Source organism: Synchytrium microbalum (genome assembly GCF_006535985.1).
Source record: "Synchytrium microbalum strain JEL517 chromosome Unknown SmJEL517_scf0012, whole genome shotgun sequence".
NCBI classification, from domain to species: domain Eukaryota; kingdom Fungi; phylum Chytridiomycota; class Chytridiomycetes; order Synchytriales; family Synchytriaceae; genus Synchytrium; species Synchytrium microbalum.
Genome location: NW_022158361.1, coordinates 2,438 through 22,126, shown reverse-complemented (window position 1 = coordinate 22,126; position 19,689 = coordinate 2,438). Strand labels below are relative to the sequence as shown.

The window sequence follows — 19,689 nt, the reverse complement described above, 5'->3', positions numbered from 1 at the left end:
TGCAACTTGATAATAATAGGTTCTCAGTTTTCATCCAATGTAGTAATGTTATCTTTACGTTTTTTCAGAGGGATGATTTCGTCAAAGTCTCCAAATAACAGACGTTGAGGGTACTGAGCCAATGTAGATGGTTGACTATCATTATTTCCTAATTTTATAATCCACGTTTCATCGTATCTCTTGCCTGGCCATTTTTCTGGTACCTATGGGTTGACTGTGTGAGAATTGAATCCAAATGAGAGCCGTGCCTCATGGTCTTGGGCTTTATGCATCGCAACATACACAACATACCTTTGAAGCGGGAACACCCAACATCCTAGCCATTTCAGGTAATTGTTGATGAGCCCAGCAGACAATGATTTGGCTTGCGGGTTGGGATTTCATGAATGCGACAGCTTCAGTTAACTGACGTTTGGTGTATTTAGTCAATGGAATGTTCTTCGAGTTTGCGAATGGAGCTACTGTTTCAGCCTATGATATGAGTGTGGTGAGTGAGTGATCCTATCGCGAGGTGTTTGTACTTGGTTGTTTGGTTGAGGTTGACACTTACAGGTCTATGGAGATGCAAAGGGCAATGAGTATACAATCAGATGCAATGCAAACGTTCAAACGTAAGAATGCAATGTGATGCATACCGTTCGCTTTGACCAAAAGGATCAGGGCCAGAATCTACAGCTTGTGCAATAATGTGTGTGATGCCGTTGCCGATAGCATCTATGATTTCCTGACGATGGTTGAAGTAGGCTACGAGAGCTTGAGCACGTTCGTAGCCTTTGGTAGACAAGTGGTGGTCATCCTGATAGGTTGCGATAGATAATTCAGATGGATTCTGGCCACGATCCCAGTGATGTTTTTCAGCGTGGCGAATGAGGATGATTGTAGCGTTGGATGACATGTTTGCAGCAGAGTATATGTATCCGAAGTGCCCTGTACTGATTGCAGCAGTGTCGAGAGTTTGTTCGTTGTGGTGCGAATCTTGAATGTTGAAGTGTGCGAGCTTCTTGAATGATGTGGGAGGAATAGTAATGTAAGCTTGGAGATGAATATTGAATATATTTGACACGTGCAAAACGACGTGATCTTGATCCTTGAAGCGAACTAGTGTGTACCTGACAGATGGTGACTGGAGCAAACATTATCCCAAAGCTCAAGCTTAACGACAACAACCAGTAGGAAAGAGAGGGAATTCTGACCATGGCCGGTAAGCAGGCGAGTGTCTATGTGCTGGATGTCAGACCCAATATGTACAAAGCTCGACCAACCGGCGAGTCGTACATCAACATGGCAACAATGTGCCTCACGGAAATGTTATTCACAAAGGTATGTACTGTGTATTATGTTGAACTACGTTGTACTGTATGATTATATCGTGTCTTGAGTATGATGTTGCTATAACTTTTTGCTTCATTCAAGCACTGCCAACACTCAACATTTCACACATACCACACTATAGCTCAGCAATGGTCGCAAGACGGATAGTGTGGCTCTCGTCCTTGTCGGAACTAAAGGTATCCATCTTGATGCAGCTTGATTCATTTTGATCTTGTGAGCTGCAAGCTCTTGTATGTTACTGCCACCTAAGCTCACACTATCAAATATCAATCCATAGAAACGGTACCAGCTTCATGTCATCCATTCAACTCTCAAACAATTATTGAGACGCTTTTAATCTCCATAGGATCACCATATCGCCGTCGACACACAAGACTTTTACAAAAATATCACCGAAAAGGGACCTATGGGTCCAACTACTTTGTCTCTACTCAAATTCGTAGATGCTCTTCCTACCTCTGATCAATACCAATATGATGCTGATCGTAAGTGCTGCTAGTTCGTCACAATTTCTTGCACCTGTCTTGAGTTGGCCTCAAAACCTTCCTCCGGTTTGAAACCCAAACCGACCTCTCAACTCTGCTTTTTAACTCCAATTTATCATCCTCCATAGTCTTTGAAGGAATCATCGTCGCATTGGACGTGATGACCTTGTTTGCAAGGACCCCTGCATTCAAACGAAACTTGTATGTTTTCACTGATGCATCTTCTCCTCTCGACATGGGTGATTCCGCTGACGTCCGAAATCTACTCTTGGACAATAAAGTCAATTTTATGCTTATGTAAGTGAATCGTAAAGTCAGAGGGTGTGTTTGTGTGTTGTAAGTGATAGGTATCGTGAATGGATTATTATGCCATCCGTTTTTTGCGAATATTTGCAAAGCGCATATAATTCTGTTAATCAACACACGCTGCCTCTTTTAGTGGTTATGACTTTCATGATCCAGCAACAAAGTTGGAAAATCCTGAACAACAACTTCCTCCTGGCAAGGTAAAAACAAATTTGTCAACTCTCAAATTACTTTATTGACTCTCAAATCACTTTACTTAACGTCCTATTTTATTTCTACATTTACACAGGAATTCAATGAGCGTCTACTTCTGGACTTCAACGGCACATTGATACGCGACGACCAAGTATACTCTGAATACTATAGCGGCGACGAAGCATTAGCAGTAGCCGCAGAAATGCGTACAAAGGAAGTGACTCCTACAACCTTATTCCGTGGTCCACTGCAATTTGGTGACTCGATAAAATATCCTGAAGAATCCATGGGAATGTCTGTCTGGATTTATGCCAAAACCATGACAGGCAAAGCACTATCTGCAAAGAAATATGCAGATGATCCTGCAAATCCAGAAGGACGTACAGACGTCAACATGAAACGTACCTATGAAGACGCTTCGGCTGGTGCTGGATTGGTTGGTGGTGATGATGATGATGATATGAATATGGAAGGACCATCAACTTCATCTGCAAATGGTCATGCAGCAACACCAGCAGGACGTGCAGTAATAGATGGAACTGAAAAGGCTGATTTGGTCAAGGCTTACGTTTTTGGTAAAACTATTGTACCCATTGACGCTGATGAATTGGCTATATCGAAGGCTGTTGAAGAAAAGAGTTTTGCTATCATCAGTTTCATCAAAATGGCAAAGGTAGAGACTGTTGGCCCTCTCATTATGTGAAAGTCGTGATTGTTTGATTTTGTTTTGAATTATTTTGGGTCCCTTGGGCAAAAATTCATCTGACTTGTATCATCTTCCTTAGTTACGTCCTGAGCTCTTTATCGGAAATGATCATATGGTCGTTCCAGAACCCAACAACAAACCGGCTCGTAAAGGTTTGCATGCATTGGCCACGTCAATGAAAGCAACCGAGATGTTTGCATTGACTCGATTGGTCAAGAGGAAGACCGCTAGACCACTTCTTGGCGCTCTCATTCCCAAAATTAGTGAGAAGAAAGTTTACTTTCATTGGATTCAGGTACGTTTCTATTGTTGTAGTGGTTCTAAGTGTCGAAGATGTGTAGTTGTTGAGGTATCCTACTGTAATAACAGAGATTGATATCGACTATTGTTTTGTTCGCACTTTCTCACGCAAAACTGACATAACTCATTTTTTTGTTGACAACAACGTAGCTACCATATGCCGAAGATGTCCGTATCTTCAATTTTCCTCCTCTTCAACAATTGACTGAAGACAATCCATACCTGTCCTCTCAAAAAGCTGCAGCCGCAGACGCATCAGTAGCCTCCTCATCATCAGCAGCCACAAAAAAACCAAATCCATTGGATCGTCGTGAACTCCCTGCACAAGAAGTCCATGATCGATTTGATGACTTTATACAAGCCATGGACTTGACTAATGCTTTCCCTGATGCAACAGAGTATGTAAACGTGTTCTCTGTGGTACTCTTCAGATATTACAGGAACTCACATCACATTTTTTGGCTGTGGTGAATGGCGAGTTGTTTTTTAACACTTACATTTTTAGTGTGAAAAAGAGGGTAGCATACAAACCACGAGATGTCTTCAACCCGGAGTTTCAACGTAAATTTGCAGAGTTGAAGTTTCGCGCGTAAGATTAATCGTACAAACCCACACTATGATCAAAAGTAATCCACTTCTAACATTGTCATGATTTCAACAAAGGATGAATCCTGGTGCACCCTTGCCAGAGACTGATAAGAGTATCTTGGCTGCTATCTCGACAATCCCAGCCGTCATTGATAGGTCTAGGAGTGCTGCTAGTCGTGTCAAGGAATGTTTCAGTCTTGAAAAGGGTATGTGAAGAATTTGCTCTGCTTTTTTTCCTCGTCTTATGATTGTGAACTAATGCAACACTTCTTTTAGCGCCAGAAAAGAAGAATAAACGAAAACGAGATATCTTGGCTACTGAATTACCACCAACACATGGCGCTTCTACTACTGATACTGGTAGTCCAGGAGCAAACATCCGTGTTGGTGAACAAAACAAGAGGCCTAAAGTGGAAATCGATGCAGATGGTGAAATGGTTGTGGGAGAACGTGTCAGTAGTAAAGTTACCATACGTCATGAACATGCGGTTGAAGATTTCAACGCTGTCATGCGTCGTCGTGTCAACCCAGATGAAATCCCACAAGGTATGACAATTATAACGTCGGTTAAGGTATTGGGTTATTATGCTCTATCATGCCCATCGGTTGCCTCTTTTTCCCGTTCAGTTTTGTTTACCGAGTTAACACCAAAACTCCATTTTCTGTGCCTTTGATAGCTGTACGCCAAATGCAGGCAATCATTCTCACCATGATGCAAGGACCACCACTCCCAGGCATTGATGCCAAGACCGTATTATGCATTGAAGCATTACGAAACGGATGTCGTATGCAGGATGAATGGACCTTATGGAATGATTTCATTATAGACTTGAAGCAACGTCTCGACAATGATACTTTCAGTATTGATCGTAGTAAGGTCTGGGACGGGATTGTTGCGAAAAAGTTGGGTCTGCTGGTCAATCCTACTCCTGCTTATGGTGAAGTGGTTCCTACTGTTGAAGAGGTTGCCAAGGTAAAGCAGTTGCTTTATTGGGGTGTTTGAGTTCATATTTGGTCTTGTGTCTTGTCTGCGATGTCTGCAACGGGATCGTAGCATTTTTCTCCATCATTCACAGTGAGTTTTTTTGTTTCTCAATTTGTAACAACCGGTTTCTCTCCCTTGTTGTCTAGTTCTTGGGTGAAGATAACACTGGAGTGAATGCACCAGATGAACCTGTTGAAATGATGGAAGAAGATGAGTTGGATTGAGGTGTTGTGCTTATGTATATATCGACCGGAACGAGGTTTGAGTCACATAGACTGTAAGAATAAGGGGCTTTTTTCGCAAACCTTGTATATTTTTTCATTGAGACCTTGCTAAATAAAAGAAGACGTAACCCAACTATCGATTGAAACCTTACGTTTGTTGCGTCAGTCAAACTTTCTCAAACCATCTTGCATTAAGTTATCTATATTTTCTATTCATAATTTATTGATATGTTGCAATGCTAACTTTTCAATGTCCATCTCTTGTTAATTACATACGTTTCTTATTTTCAAACGGTTCGTCTGCTGTTGAGTTGCGTTTAGCTGAGGTCCTTTGCGAATTTGATTGCTCCTTTGGAGGTAGTTCCCATCTAACAAAAAGGCAAAAAACCCCGAAATTGTGAGAGCTGAATAAGATTACAACAACCCATATCTTTCTCAAAGTAACAACTCACATGGCTTGGGCATTTGGTGTCCTCGGAGTTTGTGACAATTGTTGTGATCCATGAGGTGTTGAGGGTACTTGCGGTGGAGTTGCCAACACACCAGATATTGCGGAATAATGTCTGGGAGCTGTTCGTGTACTGCCATCTATAATCACTTGAGGTGCCATCAACCCACTCGGTGTAGCACTACCACCACCACTAGAAGTGATTTTCAAATCCGTGTTTTTCAATTTGGCTGGTGTTCCTGTGACTGCTTGACTCGTACTACTACTGTTAATATTACTGTTATTACTGATACCATTGGTTTCGTCATGACTGCGATGTGTGAATAAAAGCTTTTGTGATAAATCATGTCGCTGTTGAGATGCAGAATTGGGACGTATTCCAGTATTGCTTGCTCGTCTGTTTCGAGATGGTGACATATTATACTCTTCATCATCATCGTCGACATCCATTGACGTATCGTCTCGAGCACGACCATTATACTTGTTACGTGGCGTGGGTGTATACGTTCCATAATCATAATCGTCATCAGCTCGTTCAGTGGGTATACTATCCTGCGTAAGCTGTCGATATAGTCGTGTATGGTCCTGATATATGACTGAATGCCTATCACTGAATGACTGTCCTTCTTCGTCATAGCATACAACACCCTTTTCTTTCAGGCATTGACGGAAGGCAGCCTGGACTTCGTGCTGTTTTCGTTCGTCTCGACAGAATAATCGGAGTTGGAGTTCTTCGAATTTGGCTGGGACGAGGGAGCTGCATGCGGATCCAGAGAGGGAGAAGGAGGTTGCATCATTGTGACGGTTGTAGAATTTGACGAGTTCTGCTGGATTCTTTTCACCGTTTCTAACGTAAAAAAATATGCGTTAGGTTTGAGTGGGCATATTGGCTTCTCCAAATTTCTCCTTCTTCGACACAGACTCACCCAAAGTTCAACCTCATGAAATCCAAATGCAAATCCTCAGCTCTTATACTCCCATCCGAATACCGACAGACTTCATCAGCAGTAAGATTGTATTGATTCATAAACATATCTTGGGAAGACTCTGACAAGACAACACATTCAAGGCATTTATACAAATCTCGTCTTCGTAATCTGCGTATTATTCCTTGAGATTTGGATAGTGCTGGGTTTTTTGAGTATTCGATTTGATGTATGATGGTATCGTCCAATGACAAGAAAGACTCTGGTTCATCAACTTTGGCAGAGATGCCAAGGACTTCATCAGCTGCTAGTACTAGAAGAATGATGATTGAAAAAGCTATCAGCAACAAACAGGTACCAACTCGAAAGAAGCATGACTTACAAGCGTCCACCAGCATCAATTCTACAGCTTTGGTGCCTTTATGAGTATACAATCTTCGAGACATCTTGTATCTCGCGTTGAATAACTAATAAACGATATTAGAACAGGTCGTAGGTAGATTGTTTGCCCATCAAAAGTAAGCAGCTCATTCTGGTCATTTGCCAACTTACGTCATAGATCTCATTTTGATCAGCTGGTGCCTTGTAACAAATCTCGTTGTTTATGACTCTTGAAAACTTCATGAAGCGAGAATAATCGAATTCCTTATGTCCGAAAACGTTGAGAGAATCACGCAACAAGTAGTCAAACTTGTCAACGTCAATTGAGCTAGTCTTGTTTGCCACCTACAAAAGTAACAAAGATGGCGAAAAGAGGTTTTTGTAAAAAAAACGATAATTGAAGGTTCCTCAACACACATAACTTACGATCTGGAAACAAAACTTGCGCTCAATCTCTCTCATAGACACACCACGATCAAGTTCTCTTGGCATCTCACCAACAATCAACCTCGTGATAAACTCTTTATCATTGATGAGATTTGTAATCATTTTGACTTGATTCGTATCCAGATCAGGATTATTGCCCTTCCATTCTTCCGTCATGATATAATCCAGCATGACTCCAGACTGTGCCTCATGAGTCCATTGCTTTTGTGGAGCAGCTTGTTTCATGAATTCGTTATCAAAGACATGAGAGAAGGGGCCGTGACCTAGATCATGGCAGAGACCAGCGAGTTTGACACATGAGCGTTCGGATTCTGAAATGTCTAGTTCTGGTTGATTGTGTATGAAGTGATTCATCATTTGTCCAGCGATATAGCCTGTACCGATGCTATGTTCGAATCTGTTGTGTGTTGCTCCTGGAAAGACGTAATAGCATGCCCCCAGTTGTTTGATTTCTCGCAGTCTTTGAAACTAGGAAAACGATGTTTGATGTCAGTTTGATTACATCAATAGAAGACGGGCGCGAGTGACGAGAGGGTCAAAAGCCAAAAAATATGTAGCTAGTAAATTGATATGCCTCTTCATAATATATGCATGCTGCTCCTCTTTGTCGTTAAGTCAAAAACCAAAACTTCGATTTCCTTGTGAATGGACTTACTGCTCGAGTATCTATGATCGCGACATCAAAGGGATCCAGATCTATGAGTCCATGGATGGGATCGTTAAGGACTTTTGTCCTCTTCAGATTCAACCCATACGACCCCATCGTTTTCGACGATTTTTCAAAACATAGTGAACATAAATGTCACAAAAAGGCGCAGTTTCTGTATTTCGCGACTTCGCCAAATTAATGCCGATGCAAATCTACAACAATCTTATTTTCAGTGCTATTTACAATGTCTAGCTTCAGTATCACCACAATAGGCCTGTAGTTCATTCTAAATTTACATCCCTAACTTCCTTGCCATACATATGTTTGCCAGCTATTTCCAACATGTTTGCAGCATCTGGATGAGTATCGAGTATCGATTTCTTGTCTGGCATCATATTCTCGTCGACTTCTTTACGAGTTACCAACCACACTTCCACTAACAAATCGTTCAACAGGTTATTGTGAGTTGCATTATGGCATTTGACCGTCATAGCGACTTATTTCGATCGTCCATAAGTCACAGAACTGACCTGTGTCAATCTTGAATTCCTCACTTGCAGAAAGCCTTGGAGAATTGAATGTTGTGGATACTGGGTTGGCTTTAGAGTGCCCTGTCTCAAACGATGAGTTCACGTACAATGCGAAATAATCCATTTGACCTCCCATGCCTAAAAAGCTATATGCTGAGATTGTGATCAACTTGTTTTCCGAATGACCAGGTGTACATACCTAGCCCGTTTGTCAAAGTTGACGTTCCATGATTGAAATACTGATAATTCTTATTATACCCAGTTGGAGTAAAGACGCCAATCTTTGGTCTCAATCCACACAAAAAACTTGACGAATCACCAAAGAATTTGGGTGAGAGATTCCAGGCTTCGCTGGCAAATCCCCCAAAGACACAACCTTGTTTATCACGTATTATCAGCAAAGTTGCACCTGCATCCTGTATACTATTTTGAAAGAGTGTCCATGATTTGCCGTCTCGTTGTGTAGAGAATAGGAGTGGCCATTCAGTCGATATTCGGTGCTAGAAACAGAGCGTGAGTATCTTGAACGCACACTCAGAATAGACAATAAGAATAACCGATGTGAGCATACGTTTGGAGCCAATGATGAATCAATCGTTAACACATCCTCGTGACTAAGTAGCAACGAAGGTCGAGAGAGGGTTGGAGCGACACGGAAAGGTCTTGGTGTCTTTTCTGTTGATGCTGGCGGTATCTCGAAAAGGCATGCTTCAAACAGCATCTTCCATAACCGTATAATCAGCATCTGATTCTCGGCCCAAAGTCCAAACTCACTATCTAATCCAGGACCAGTTGTGTCACTGCCCTCATCGAGGAAATGGTCTGCTGTATGCGACTTGGGAGCCGATAAAAGAAATTCTATAAAGCGGTCTGATGGTGTATACGTTGTCTGACGTGGAGGTTGAAAACATCTAAGACCACCAGTAGCGATATCCGTCACCAATTGCTTTGCATTCAAACGAGGAGCTGACCCTTTATACGTATCAGCTAACTGCTGTAGTATTCCTCGATCTGGGTTACATAGTTTGGATGCAAGCAGAGCCAGATCCTGCAATGTCCAAACTGCACATTCCGGAGTTGAAGGTTGCGCGATAACTGCAGAAGCTAGAGCATTTGAGGCGAATTTACGTAGATGAGCCTAAGATCGAGTAGAGAATCGTCAGATTTTAGGTTAAAAATGGAATGTTACAAGAAACAGAATAATTGAAACCCAGCTTACTTCTACACTGTTTGAAGTCAGCGGTTTCCCTGAAGAGAGTCTGTCGTAAAGCGACGTGAGATCACGCTGTTCAGAGGCCGATAAAGAATTCAAGTGGTTGGCCTTTCGATTTGAGCTCGAGCTGTTGCCCATACTTTCTTATTATTGTCAGTCTCCGGTTTCTAGTGTTGTACTAGAAATGTGAAAACTACGCGATCAAGACAACAACAAAATCAACAAAGTGGAACGTAAGATTTAATGCCTCTATTTAATCAATTGAATTATTTATTAAGGTCTTCAGAAGATACCCGTCAGACGCGTTAAACCAAGCATCTTTTCGAATCTTGAGACCAAAGTCCATTGTAACGTGAAGATCAAGGTCTGACGACTTCATAGTCCCTGGAATTAATGAACATATTAGCCACAACGCTCTCAGAGCGCTACTCGCGCAACCGAACTCTTACCAGCCTCTCCAATCGAACCGTTGCGATACTCTACTCATACCGCCATCATCATTCCACTCGTAGCTTGATCCAGGAAGTCGACTGGTGTTGCTTGTACCATCATGGAATACAACGTCAAAGTGCTGCCAATTTGGTTCTCGCAACACCCTGAAATATTCCTGTCAACCAGAATTTTATGTTAAGCACCACGTTCGTTGAGATAAGACCAAGACAGCAATCTGCTTACATTGGTAGTTCCAGGCCATATCTTCACGTCACCTTGCTTAAACTTGTACCAGCCTCCGGTTCCTTCAGAGGTCCAAATAGTCTTTTTGAGGAACTCTTGCCCCTTTACATACCATTCGTGCTGATATTTTGCGTTTGGTTCAATGGCTTTGATGCTACAGTGTGAATTTTGGTGCGTGTAAGTCATTTGAGACATGAACCACTAGTTGAAACACAAAGATTCTGCCAAGATTTTTACAATTTTTCCACAAGGTACTCAACTCGTATGTATGCGCAATCAGAATGAGCTGCCAAAAGTATTTGCTCAATCTCTCTATAATCGGGAGTGCACTGTTGGTTCCAACAGGCGAGCTGGGTCCCAAAGAGAAGAAGAGATTTGGAAACTTGGCTACAGCAAGCCCATAGTAGGCTTCGGCATGATCTTGCCATAGATCTTGTAAAGTGGCACCATTCTTTCCAGTGCATTTGAAGCGAGGAACAAAGTTCGTATTGTAACCAGTGGCGACGCAGATGACATCCGCATCGTAATGAACGCCATCGACTGTAGTTATTCCTGTGGGGGTGATTTCCTTTACTCCATCAGTCACCAACGTGACTCTAGGATCTTGTATTCTACAAGCCACCAACTATCGTCAGCATTCGTCATAGTTGTGAGCCGAGTACAAAGCATGCATACTTTGCGAGATACGAGTCGTGTGGAGTTAAACGTCTCGCTCCCACCGGATAAGTCGGAAGCAGCTTCTGTAAAAGCTTTTCGTCATTTACTTGCTTCTTCATGTTTTTAGTTGCAATCTGGTGAATATGTATAAGAAATCGAGCAGAAAGTCAATGCAACAAAATACAGAAGGAGGAACACATACACTCATGGCTTTTTGAGCCTTTTGAGATCCTTTGATAAACATATCCATTTCCAACTCAAAGAAGTCATACATTTCTTGTCGGTACCTTTCAGAATACGCTCGATCTTGTGCATGCTTTTTCTTGTCTGAAATGGGTGGAGTATTGCGATTTCAGTGAAAGCTTCTGAAGCATATTCAAGAATGATACGGATGAAGAAGCCCTTAAAGAACATTACCTTCTTCGGAAAAGACACCCTTCAGACGATACGGCATTATCCATGAAGGTGTGCGTTGAATTATGGTCATGCTTTTCACTTGGAACTTGTCTTCCAGCAGAGCAGGGATTAATTGAATGGCTGATGCCCCAGTTCCAATCACCATCACCTTCTTGTCCCGAAAATCATAACTGTCATCCCACCTAGATTTTGGCAGGTAACGTTTGAGTTTCAGACATCGGACGTTCCCAAAAATGCGTCTTACCTTGCAGTGTGAATCTTGGGACCCAGGAATGATTCATATCCACGTATCTCGGTAGGATACTTTGGTGAGTTTAGAACACCAGTGCCATTTATAAAGAAATTACACCAATCACGACCATGACGTTCTCCCTGTGGTGTCGTTTCAGTCCAGGAAACATAGTAAATGCCCTTCGCGTCATCCCAATCCAGTGACGTTATAAATGTGTTGAATTGAGTGTGTTCATAGACTCCAACGTCTCTTGCCACGCGATCAAAGTATTGTCCTGAATACGTAAATGATACTCTCAGTTTGGATATTAAGTAGCCAGCTCATCACATAATTTTCTTGAATAGTAACACGCTCGACGAACCCCACATACCAATTTCTTGCCAGCCACAATATGGGCGACTCCAGTTTGGATTGTGAGCAAATGTGAATGAATACGAATGTGACGGGACCTAATGTGTGTGGCAATAAGAATCAAGATTTGAAGAAGCTCTCACGTCCAATCCATTCAACGCTTACATCGCAGGCAGCGCCAGGGTATCTTGTCTCGTACCAAGTACCTCCTGGTGCTGATGATTTCTCTATTGTGGTTAATGGCTGTCAGCGGCTGATGATGGTGCAATATTTAAATTGTTGAGATCGTCAACATGTGCGTGATATTCCAGTCCCAGCCTTCATCGCCTCAGGCCTACAATAGCCAATCATGTAATCGCTCCTTTGTCATAACTCGAGCAGGCCTCCAGCGTATGCTCAACAAGATGTCCCACAAATTATTTGATGTTCTGATTTGGCAGAATAGAGGAGAGCATCTCAAGACATACTTACCATAAACCTGTAATTCAATGTCTTTCAGAGATGCAGATCTCTTCCACTCTCGAACCATACTATTGTGCAGACCAAAACTCAGTTCAAACTCCATTCGTGGGTTCAAAACATACGCAAACCAACATACCATATTCCAGATGCACCGGCTCCAGCGCAAATGACTCTTGTTTGGCGCTTCGACGAAGCTCCACTACTAGCTTGCAAATGGTTGGCGATTGCCGAAAGTCTCTCCATGTCCTTCGATATTTCGTGGGATTTGATGCAAAGACATGTATCATAAATTAGCAGAGCGGGTATTTTGAGATGAACGAATTAATCATGAATCTGACTACTTAGTGTTGAACGCGTCCCTTCCTGCTTAGAATACCTCATTTGCTCCATTCTCTGTATAATACCTTATAGGACGAAGTACACACTCACGTGCATTTTAGATAGAAGGAGGTGCTGTAACCAAGTGATTCAAATCTGAATAAACTCGATTTGTAAGGATTGCTTGGCACCGCTGGTGTTAGATATCTATGTTTCAAACTTGTTTAAACGTTTGGACCAACCACACACACAATTATCTGCAGGGCAAGACGACAAGACACCGATGTGAAAGAATACACGTTAATTAAAGATTTTCTTCTTCAAAACGTGACTCCAAGGTTCAGTCGGAACGAAGATTTTTGAGTATAAGTCCACCGATTCACAATAGTCAAGGGCGCTTGCAGAGTCTTCCCCGCGTAAAAGACATTAATCCAGAGATATTTCAGGCGTGTACGGCAGTCTGTAAGAGGCACACGTTTGTTGGATAATGTAAGTTTGCGGTAGGTGCAACAACCATTGCAACTATCTTAGACGGGAAGAACCATTAATTTCGTGTCAATCACGTTTACAAAGCCGTATTTTGGCGTATGAGACTGTCAAAAATGACAACAGTCTTTTAACCTCAAAGCTTCAAACGGCGATTCTTCAAGACGAGCACAATGAATCTCCGTTGCATTGGGCACATCCGACTACAAGCTTGAAACTGGTCTAGTATGCGTCGACAAAGGTGTATACACGTAACACTGAAGGTCGGTCAACACCTCTGATGTCTACAGATATGGTATTCACGACATGAAAGTGCTATTTACAAAAGATGCTCAACAGATACCTGAATCTAAGCAATCACTTCTTATTCCTCCTGAATATAGGATGCAGCAAGTTTGCATCATTTGGAGGTTTCTGCTGGCCTGATTGTAATCTTGCAATTTTGTCGTCAAGAGCCTTTTCACGTAGCTTGTCTAGTGTTTCGTCCGTAGTACTAGTTCAAATACAAATACGAAATTAGTGCTTTGAACGAGTTGTGTGGCAAGTAACATTGATGTGAGCTCACAATTGGCGCAAGCAATCATTCATGGCCTTGTTTGTTGCTTGACAAGCGAAAAAGACACGTACGGTGCCGTGTTTACTGCATTCCGCGAATGCGGATACGAATTCTAGATTTGTTTTGTCGATTGTTAGTGTACGATCGATTGTCTGGGAAGGAGTTGACACGATTTACCATCGCAGTTTTTCAAAGCTGTCTTCTTCATGGACCTGAGACATGCCTCTTCTTCCCATGAGTTTAGCACTGTTATGATGAGCTGGCCTTCCTCCGTTCTCTCTGTAGCCATTTGAAAGGGTTGAGTTGAACGTGTGTCTAGAGCTTGCTGACTACTTGATTATCAAGCAAAGGCTGTCTGCAGTTTGACCCCAACTCATCTAATCGCATCCATCAAAAGAAGAGAACAAACATGGTAAGTCCAATAAGGAGATCTATAAATCACATCTGCATCATGGTGGAAATCTCGTTTTTGCCCCTACATTGAATATGGGATGTGGAAAACTTGAAATACGTCGAAGGAATCATGACAGGGGAATTTTATTGCTATAGAGGGGAGAGAGACAACATAGCCGCTTAGATTCCACTTTATCAAAGCAACCATGAGCAGCAGCAGCCCTCTCGTCACTCTCCTTCTTGTGTTTCCCATAAACATCAACCACATCCCAACATCAACAGCTCACACGTCTCTCCTTTGTAGCCACCAAAGGCAAAGAAAGTCGTGAAAGAAGTTGAAAACATTCAACTGGGTCCCGTAGCAAAAGCCGGAGAGAATATATTTGGTGTTGCTCACATCTTTGCCAGTTTCAACGATACATTCGTGGTAAGTTGCTCATAGAGTAGATATAGTGGAAATATGAATGACGTTGGACGATGCTTATATATGAAATCGTTGGATTTGGAATGCTTGAAATAGGGCCCACGAAACATCAGTAGATTTCGAACACTTTTAGGCCTTGCAAACAAAATCATCGACAGGTTACTTGCATACAACTCTAACATCCATATCGTATTCTAGCACGTGACGGATTTAACTGGTCGTGAAACTCTAGTCCGAGTCACTGGTGGTATGAAAGTCAAGGCCGATCGAGATGAATCATCACCATACGCTGCCATGTTGGCTGCTCAAGATGTAGCTCAACGATGCAAGGAATTGGGATTGACTGCTCTGCACATCAAATTACGTGCCACTGGCGGTAATGGAACAAAAACACCAGGTCCTGGTGCTCAATCAGCTCTACGAGCCTTGGCTCGTTCTGGTATGAAGATTGGAAGGATTGAAGACGTCACACCCGTCCCAACTGATTCGACCAGACGTAAAGGTGGTCGTAGAGGTCGTCGTCTATAAATTCAGCATATACTTGTTTGTTTTGCTGTCTTGTACTTATAAAACCGAGCATCACATCATAACATCGTTTGGGAGTGTGTTTTACGATTTGGAATTTATGTATTTTGAAAGACCAAGACTGCGAATGATATAAATGTGCAGAGATTATACAATTGGTGGCAGCTACAAGACAAACACTATGCGAGTCCATACTAACAAAACGACGACGTCCTTGATTCAGACTCCTAACAAAATAATTTTAATATCCATATCATGCTTCATCAATACGGAAGAAACGACTCCTATGAGCCGTTCTGTTTTCATGACGAGTATCCGCTAGACTTTGTTCATACGTTGGGGGCGTCCCGCAGACCACTACCGCTTCATTCTCTACACATGTCTCAATCTCCTTTGGTACATGCAGCACCGTCGTATGCTCCTCTATCGTATCGGGCCCCTTCATAAGCGCCAACGACGAAATCCGTTTCAGCATTGTCGACTTTCGTTTCTCATGTACCGTTATAGGTGACACTGGCACCGCAAATGCTTCACATCCTGGACTTTCTAGTGATCCATAAAACGATGATGTCGACGGTGACGGTGGTGGCATATGATTAAATGGCGTCCTGCTTAATGATGATGGTGATGCTGATGATGTAAATCCATTCGAGTTTGGGCTTCGTGGTGCTGAGAAGACTACTTCAAAGGGTTGTGTTGTGGTTATTATGGTTCGTTTACGGATTATCCATTGGCGGAAGCGGAGCAGTGCGCATGGTATAATGAGAGCTAGTACTAGTAATGGTACAACCAGATATAGGAGGAATTGCGTTAGGCCTGGTGGCTGTGACTGTGATTGAGTATCTGACGATGGATTTGGTGTTGTCTGTGTTATTGGGACTGTATACGCCTATATATGGTTGAGGATTGAAATAGGTGTGAGTCAATGAGGGACTTGCAAACACACGGCTGAAGAATCAAGTAGCCATATACGGTCGGGAAAGCGTGCTGCCAGTGACCGTGTGTCCATAACAGAGTCCACGTAACGAACTTTCTTGCCAGTGCCACCAAGATGTGGTTCTGACTCACACCAGCCACAAGCTGACTCACCGGTTGAGGATTCGAACTAGTACTCCCACCAACGTTTGGTATAGAATTGAGTTCTAAAGCCACTAGAGATGGAAGTAGACAGTCTGTTGCGTTGCACTGCAAGGCTTGATTCCAAATGCGACAGAACCCAGGCGTCAGAGTCTCGTTTACAGCATAATTAACCACGACCCATCCATATCTACAAGATACCCACAGTAACGACGACTAAGAATGAGTACTGATCGTGAAAATCGATTCAAAAACGGCAAAGCGTACCCTCCCAGGCCGTTATCCACTCGCTCGATACATAGAGAATCTTCAGGTGATTCGCAGTATGAGTTCAAAAAGCATAGCTGCCGGCCACAGGATGTTGTTAGAGGTATGTCTAGGCAGGTTTGCCGTGACTCGAGCGGTGCCAGAGAATCAGAGGAATAACACTGGGGGTATGTGATGTCGGAATTCTCGGCAGTTTGTATGCATTGCTGGGGAGCTAGAGATGGCATATTGGCTGGAGAATCTATATAAATATACGGGCGAGCTGTGTGGTTGAAACTCCAAACACCTTAAACAGTACGATCCAACATTGTACTATGTGTGGCGAGAATGGGGCCGGTCAGACTCGAATTGTTTGGATGGCATCGAGCATTTACATACCAGAGCAGCACTGGGATCCTATTCTTTTGGTCGGGGTGACTATGAACCTCTTTGTTTTTCGGGTCGAGGGTCTAATTAACTTTTTCACGTTCCGGTGGTGGTGGACCTTGGATCTTTTGCGAGAAAACACACCGCCAGAGTACAAACTGGAAGATCGGATCGATATTTGTATGGCAACCGTGTCAAAACACGGAATCTTCTCCTGCCTCTTCCTCGTATTGAGATCCGCCGAGAACTGAAAAAACGTTCCCAAAGAGTCATCCACAGATTACTTGGGTGCTCTCTGCAAAATCGACCGATGCCTATTATTTTGTGCCCTAAACTGTCGCGTCCTCCCAAATGACACGTCTGTTCCGTTTCGGTCTTAAAAAGTACGAAAACATTCAACTCCGAGACAAAACATCATGCTCTTACTACCAATCGCCATACTCGCCTTCTGCTCAAATTATGTTCAGAGCGCCTATATCGGAACTGCTGCATCAGTCTCGGCAAGCACGTCGGATCCTGTTGCTTCAAAACAACAGCTGCAAAAACGTGATACTGGCACCCGACCATTACTGGCGAATACGGATTTGATTTCTGAAACTCAATTGAATGTCGGTACTAGTCTGGTCAGTACAGCGGAGGGACCAACTGAAGGGGTCACGTTGGGTGTGTGATTTCTCACGGGAAACTGTCAACCCCTTTTCTTGCTAAGGGTTGCTCAATTTCATTTGCTTTAGAACTGGCATCGCTGGCCGTTTATGCGGCAGTCATTTACTCAAGTGTGTCCTTTTGAATGTTAATGTCTCTGGAGGACACATTGACTGTTTGACATATTTGCCCGCAACATCCGTCGTGTATAGCCTTTGCTATTGCTACTGTATTGTCGACACTTGCCGGACCAGGAGTGTCTGTCGTCGGGCTGTCACTTTTTGCAGGACTTTATGGAAGTTTCTTTTTGGTCAATATTTTCTACGATTTCTTCCTGAGAGTAAAGGATTTCTGTGTCCGGTTTGTCAATGCATTCTTATTCATGTATCGCAGACCTGCCAGACACGATTCTACTGTGAGTTGTCTTTGACGTGTGTCAAAATCACGCTGCAAGACTGAGTTTCTTGTTTGTTTCTCAAACAGCCAGAGGTCTTCGTCGCATCTACGTCAAGGCGTCGTGTCTCAAGGCCGTCTCCCGCCCGGAATGTCGATGACAAGAAACTAAGAAGAACGAAAAGTGACTCAAATATCGTTTGTAAGTCCGATTTGTTATGTACGCCGTTACGTGCGATGTCGTTTCGAATAAATTCTGTCTTTTTCGTTTGTCGAAAGCTGTCGCTCCTAGCTGTATTTGCTTTTCTCCAACAGACAGGAGTGGAACTTTTATTCAACGCTTTGGATCTGCTCTGGATTCTGACAATCAACCTAGCGGAAGTGAGTAGTAGCGTAAGCGTCTCACTCAAGAGCTCAACAAAATAAACTCCCAAATCCCTTGTTGATAGAAGACTTACGATTGGCTGATGAAAAGGCGCCCCAGTCCGAGGATTTGACTTCAACGGTGTTGCTGGCCAATGAAGATATTTATCAAGATGAATTGGCTTATGAGAATACTCAGCCGCATGAAGACGTCAGGCCTCAAAGTCCAGACGCAACTACTCATGCCTTCCGCGAAGACAAGGAAGTTGTCGGGAATATGAAATTGGGCCCAGATGTCGTCGTCGAGCTTCAAGGCGATGATGAACCTCTTGTTCTTGACAAACTTTCTGAGCTCGCAACTGAATTCAAGGATTGGGGCATTGGTGACAACATGTTGTCAGGATTGTGTATAGCGACGATCATTTAATTTCTTTTTGCACTTTCTGCCACTAGTCGAAGCATCATCGTCAAGGAGCATGTTCGAGACAGAGAAAAGGGCGGTGATAGAGTCTATCAATTCTTTTGTAAACGTGAATGAGGTTATGGAGGCTGTACTGTCTGGCAAAGGTACAGTCTCTTTTAATAATTGAGCCATCGTTTGATCAAACACTCAGTGCCGAAGCTTGTTTAATTTTTTCCTCCAGACATCGACCATATTGTATCTTCAGACCCTGGTTCCCACCCCTCCTCTGGTGGTCAGAGCCACGGTGAAAGTCGTGGACGTGACATCTCACGAATCGAAGCAGCTACACTGTCGCGCAGTGGAAGGGAATTCATGATTGATGATACAAGTGAGCATTATGTGTAAAGCCTGACAACAAGGTCGATGTATTCACATCAGCCCTTCTTCAACGCAGTGCCTGTCCACGTTCCGGATCGAGTTGATCAATTTGAACGAATTAATCACGTTTCTGCTTTTGAAAGTATGTAAAGGCGTTCGTATCATTGTTTTAGTGCATAATTCTTTCTCAATCTCTAATTTTGGATTTGTAGTTGAATCACCTGCTCGTGAAATGCGAAGCGGCGGTGGAAGAAGTCCTCGTCGCCAAGAGGACAAATGTGTTACCCTGTAGTAACTACAAGAAGAGCATTAGATCGACAAGTATAAATACATCCAATTGATCTCAGTTTCTGACTGAGTATGGTCTTCCTTTTTCTTTGTTCTCGCGTTGAGACTTTTGTTATGGTAGAGAGATTCAAGGGAGAATCATAAGAGCCAGTGAAAGCGCCAGGGTGCTTTTCATAAGTAGCATTTCATATGTGGTATCTCTATGGAAGGGCGATCGCTTATTAACTTGAGGCCATGGACAACCAGGGGTTTCAGAACCGTCGATTCGATTTGTGAAGCGTTCACTGGGGCAGACTAG

General features: G+C 42.9%; 6 protein-coding genes across 6 annotated transcripts; 1 reads left to right on the top strand and 5 right to left on the bottom strand.

Moving 5' to 3' along the window:
• Positions 1 to 23: 23 nt before the first annotated feature.
• On the bottom strand, positions 24 to 895 carry SmJEL517_g02665 (uncharacterized protein; the record flags this gene model as incomplete). The annotated part of the gene is made up of 4 exons (XM_031168593.1): positions 24 to 203; positions 292 to 471; positions 545 to 554; positions 636 to 895. The coding sequence occupies 4 exons, from the start codon at positions 893 to 895 to the stop codon at positions 24 to 26; spliced, it is 630 nt and encodes a 209-aa protein (XP_031025314.1).
• Positions 896 to 5,389: 4,494 nt separating this feature from the next.
• SmJEL517_g02664 (uncharacterized protein) lies at positions 5,390 to 8,086 on the bottom strand (the record flags this gene model as incomplete). Its single annotated transcript, XM_031168592.1, has 7 exons — positions 5,390 to 5,489; positions 5,574 to 6,416; positions 6,496 to 6,808; positions 6,878 to 6,962; positions 7,048 to 7,221; positions 7,303 to 7,791; positions 7,979 to 8,086. 7 exons carry the CDS (start codon positions 8,084 to 8,086, stop codon positions 5,390 to 5,392), a joined length of 2,112 nt encoding a protein of 703 aa, XP_031025315.1.
• A 167-nt stretch (positions 8,087 to 8,253) lies between these two features.
• Positions 8,254 to 12,752, bottom strand: SmJEL517_g02663 (uncharacterized protein; the record flags this gene model as incomplete). The annotated part of the gene is made up of 17 exons (XM_031168591.1): positions 8,254 to 8,408; positions 8,503 to 8,640; positions 8,702 to 9,002; positions 9,074 to 9,640; positions 9,722 to 9,761; positions 10,009 to 10,099; positions 10,205 to 10,322; positions 10,391 to 10,544; positions 10,639 to 11,001; positions 11,066 to 11,181; positions 11,250 to 11,374; positions 11,465 to 11,646; positions 11,709 to 11,970; positions 12,067 to 12,145; positions 12,213 to 12,274; positions 12,519 to 12,577; positions 12,646 to 12,752. The coding sequence occupies 17 exons, from the start codon at positions 12,750 to 12,752 to the stop codon at positions 8,254 to 8,256; spliced, it is 2,919 nt and encodes a 972-aa protein (XP_031025320.1).
• A 918-nt stretch (positions 12,753 to 13,670) lies between these two features.
• On the bottom strand, positions 13,671 to 14,158 carry SmJEL517_g02662 (uncharacterized protein; the record flags this gene model as incomplete). The annotated part of the gene is made up of 3 exons (XM_031168590.1): positions 13,671 to 13,806; positions 13,879 to 13,981; positions 14,047 to 14,158. 3 exons carry the CDS (start codon positions 14,156 to 14,158, stop codon positions 13,671 to 13,673), a joined length of 351 nt encoding a protein of 116 aa, XP_031025321.1.
• A 310-nt stretch (positions 14,159 to 14,468) lies between these two features.
• On the top strand, positions 14,469 to 15,214 carry SmJEL517_g02661 (uncharacterized protein; the record flags this gene model as incomplete). The annotated part of the gene is made up of 3 exons (XM_031168589.1): positions 14,469 to 14,504; positions 14,567 to 14,689; positions 14,885 to 15,214. 3 exons carry the CDS (start codon positions 14,469 to 14,471, stop codon positions 15,212 to 15,214), a joined length of 489 nt encoding a protein of 162 aa, XP_031025318.1.
• A 250-nt stretch (positions 15,215 to 15,464) lies between these two features.
• On the bottom strand, positions 15,465 to 16,782 carry SmJEL517_g02660 (uncharacterized protein; the record flags this gene model as incomplete). The annotated part of the gene is made up of 3 exons (XM_031168588.1): positions 15,465 to 16,100; positions 16,301 to 16,478; positions 16,556 to 16,782. 3 exons carry the CDS (start codon positions 16,780 to 16,782, stop codon positions 15,465 to 15,467), a joined length of 1,041 nt encoding a protein of 346 aa, XP_031025319.1.
• Between the last annotated feature and the right edge of the window lie 2,907 nt (positions 16,783 to 19,689).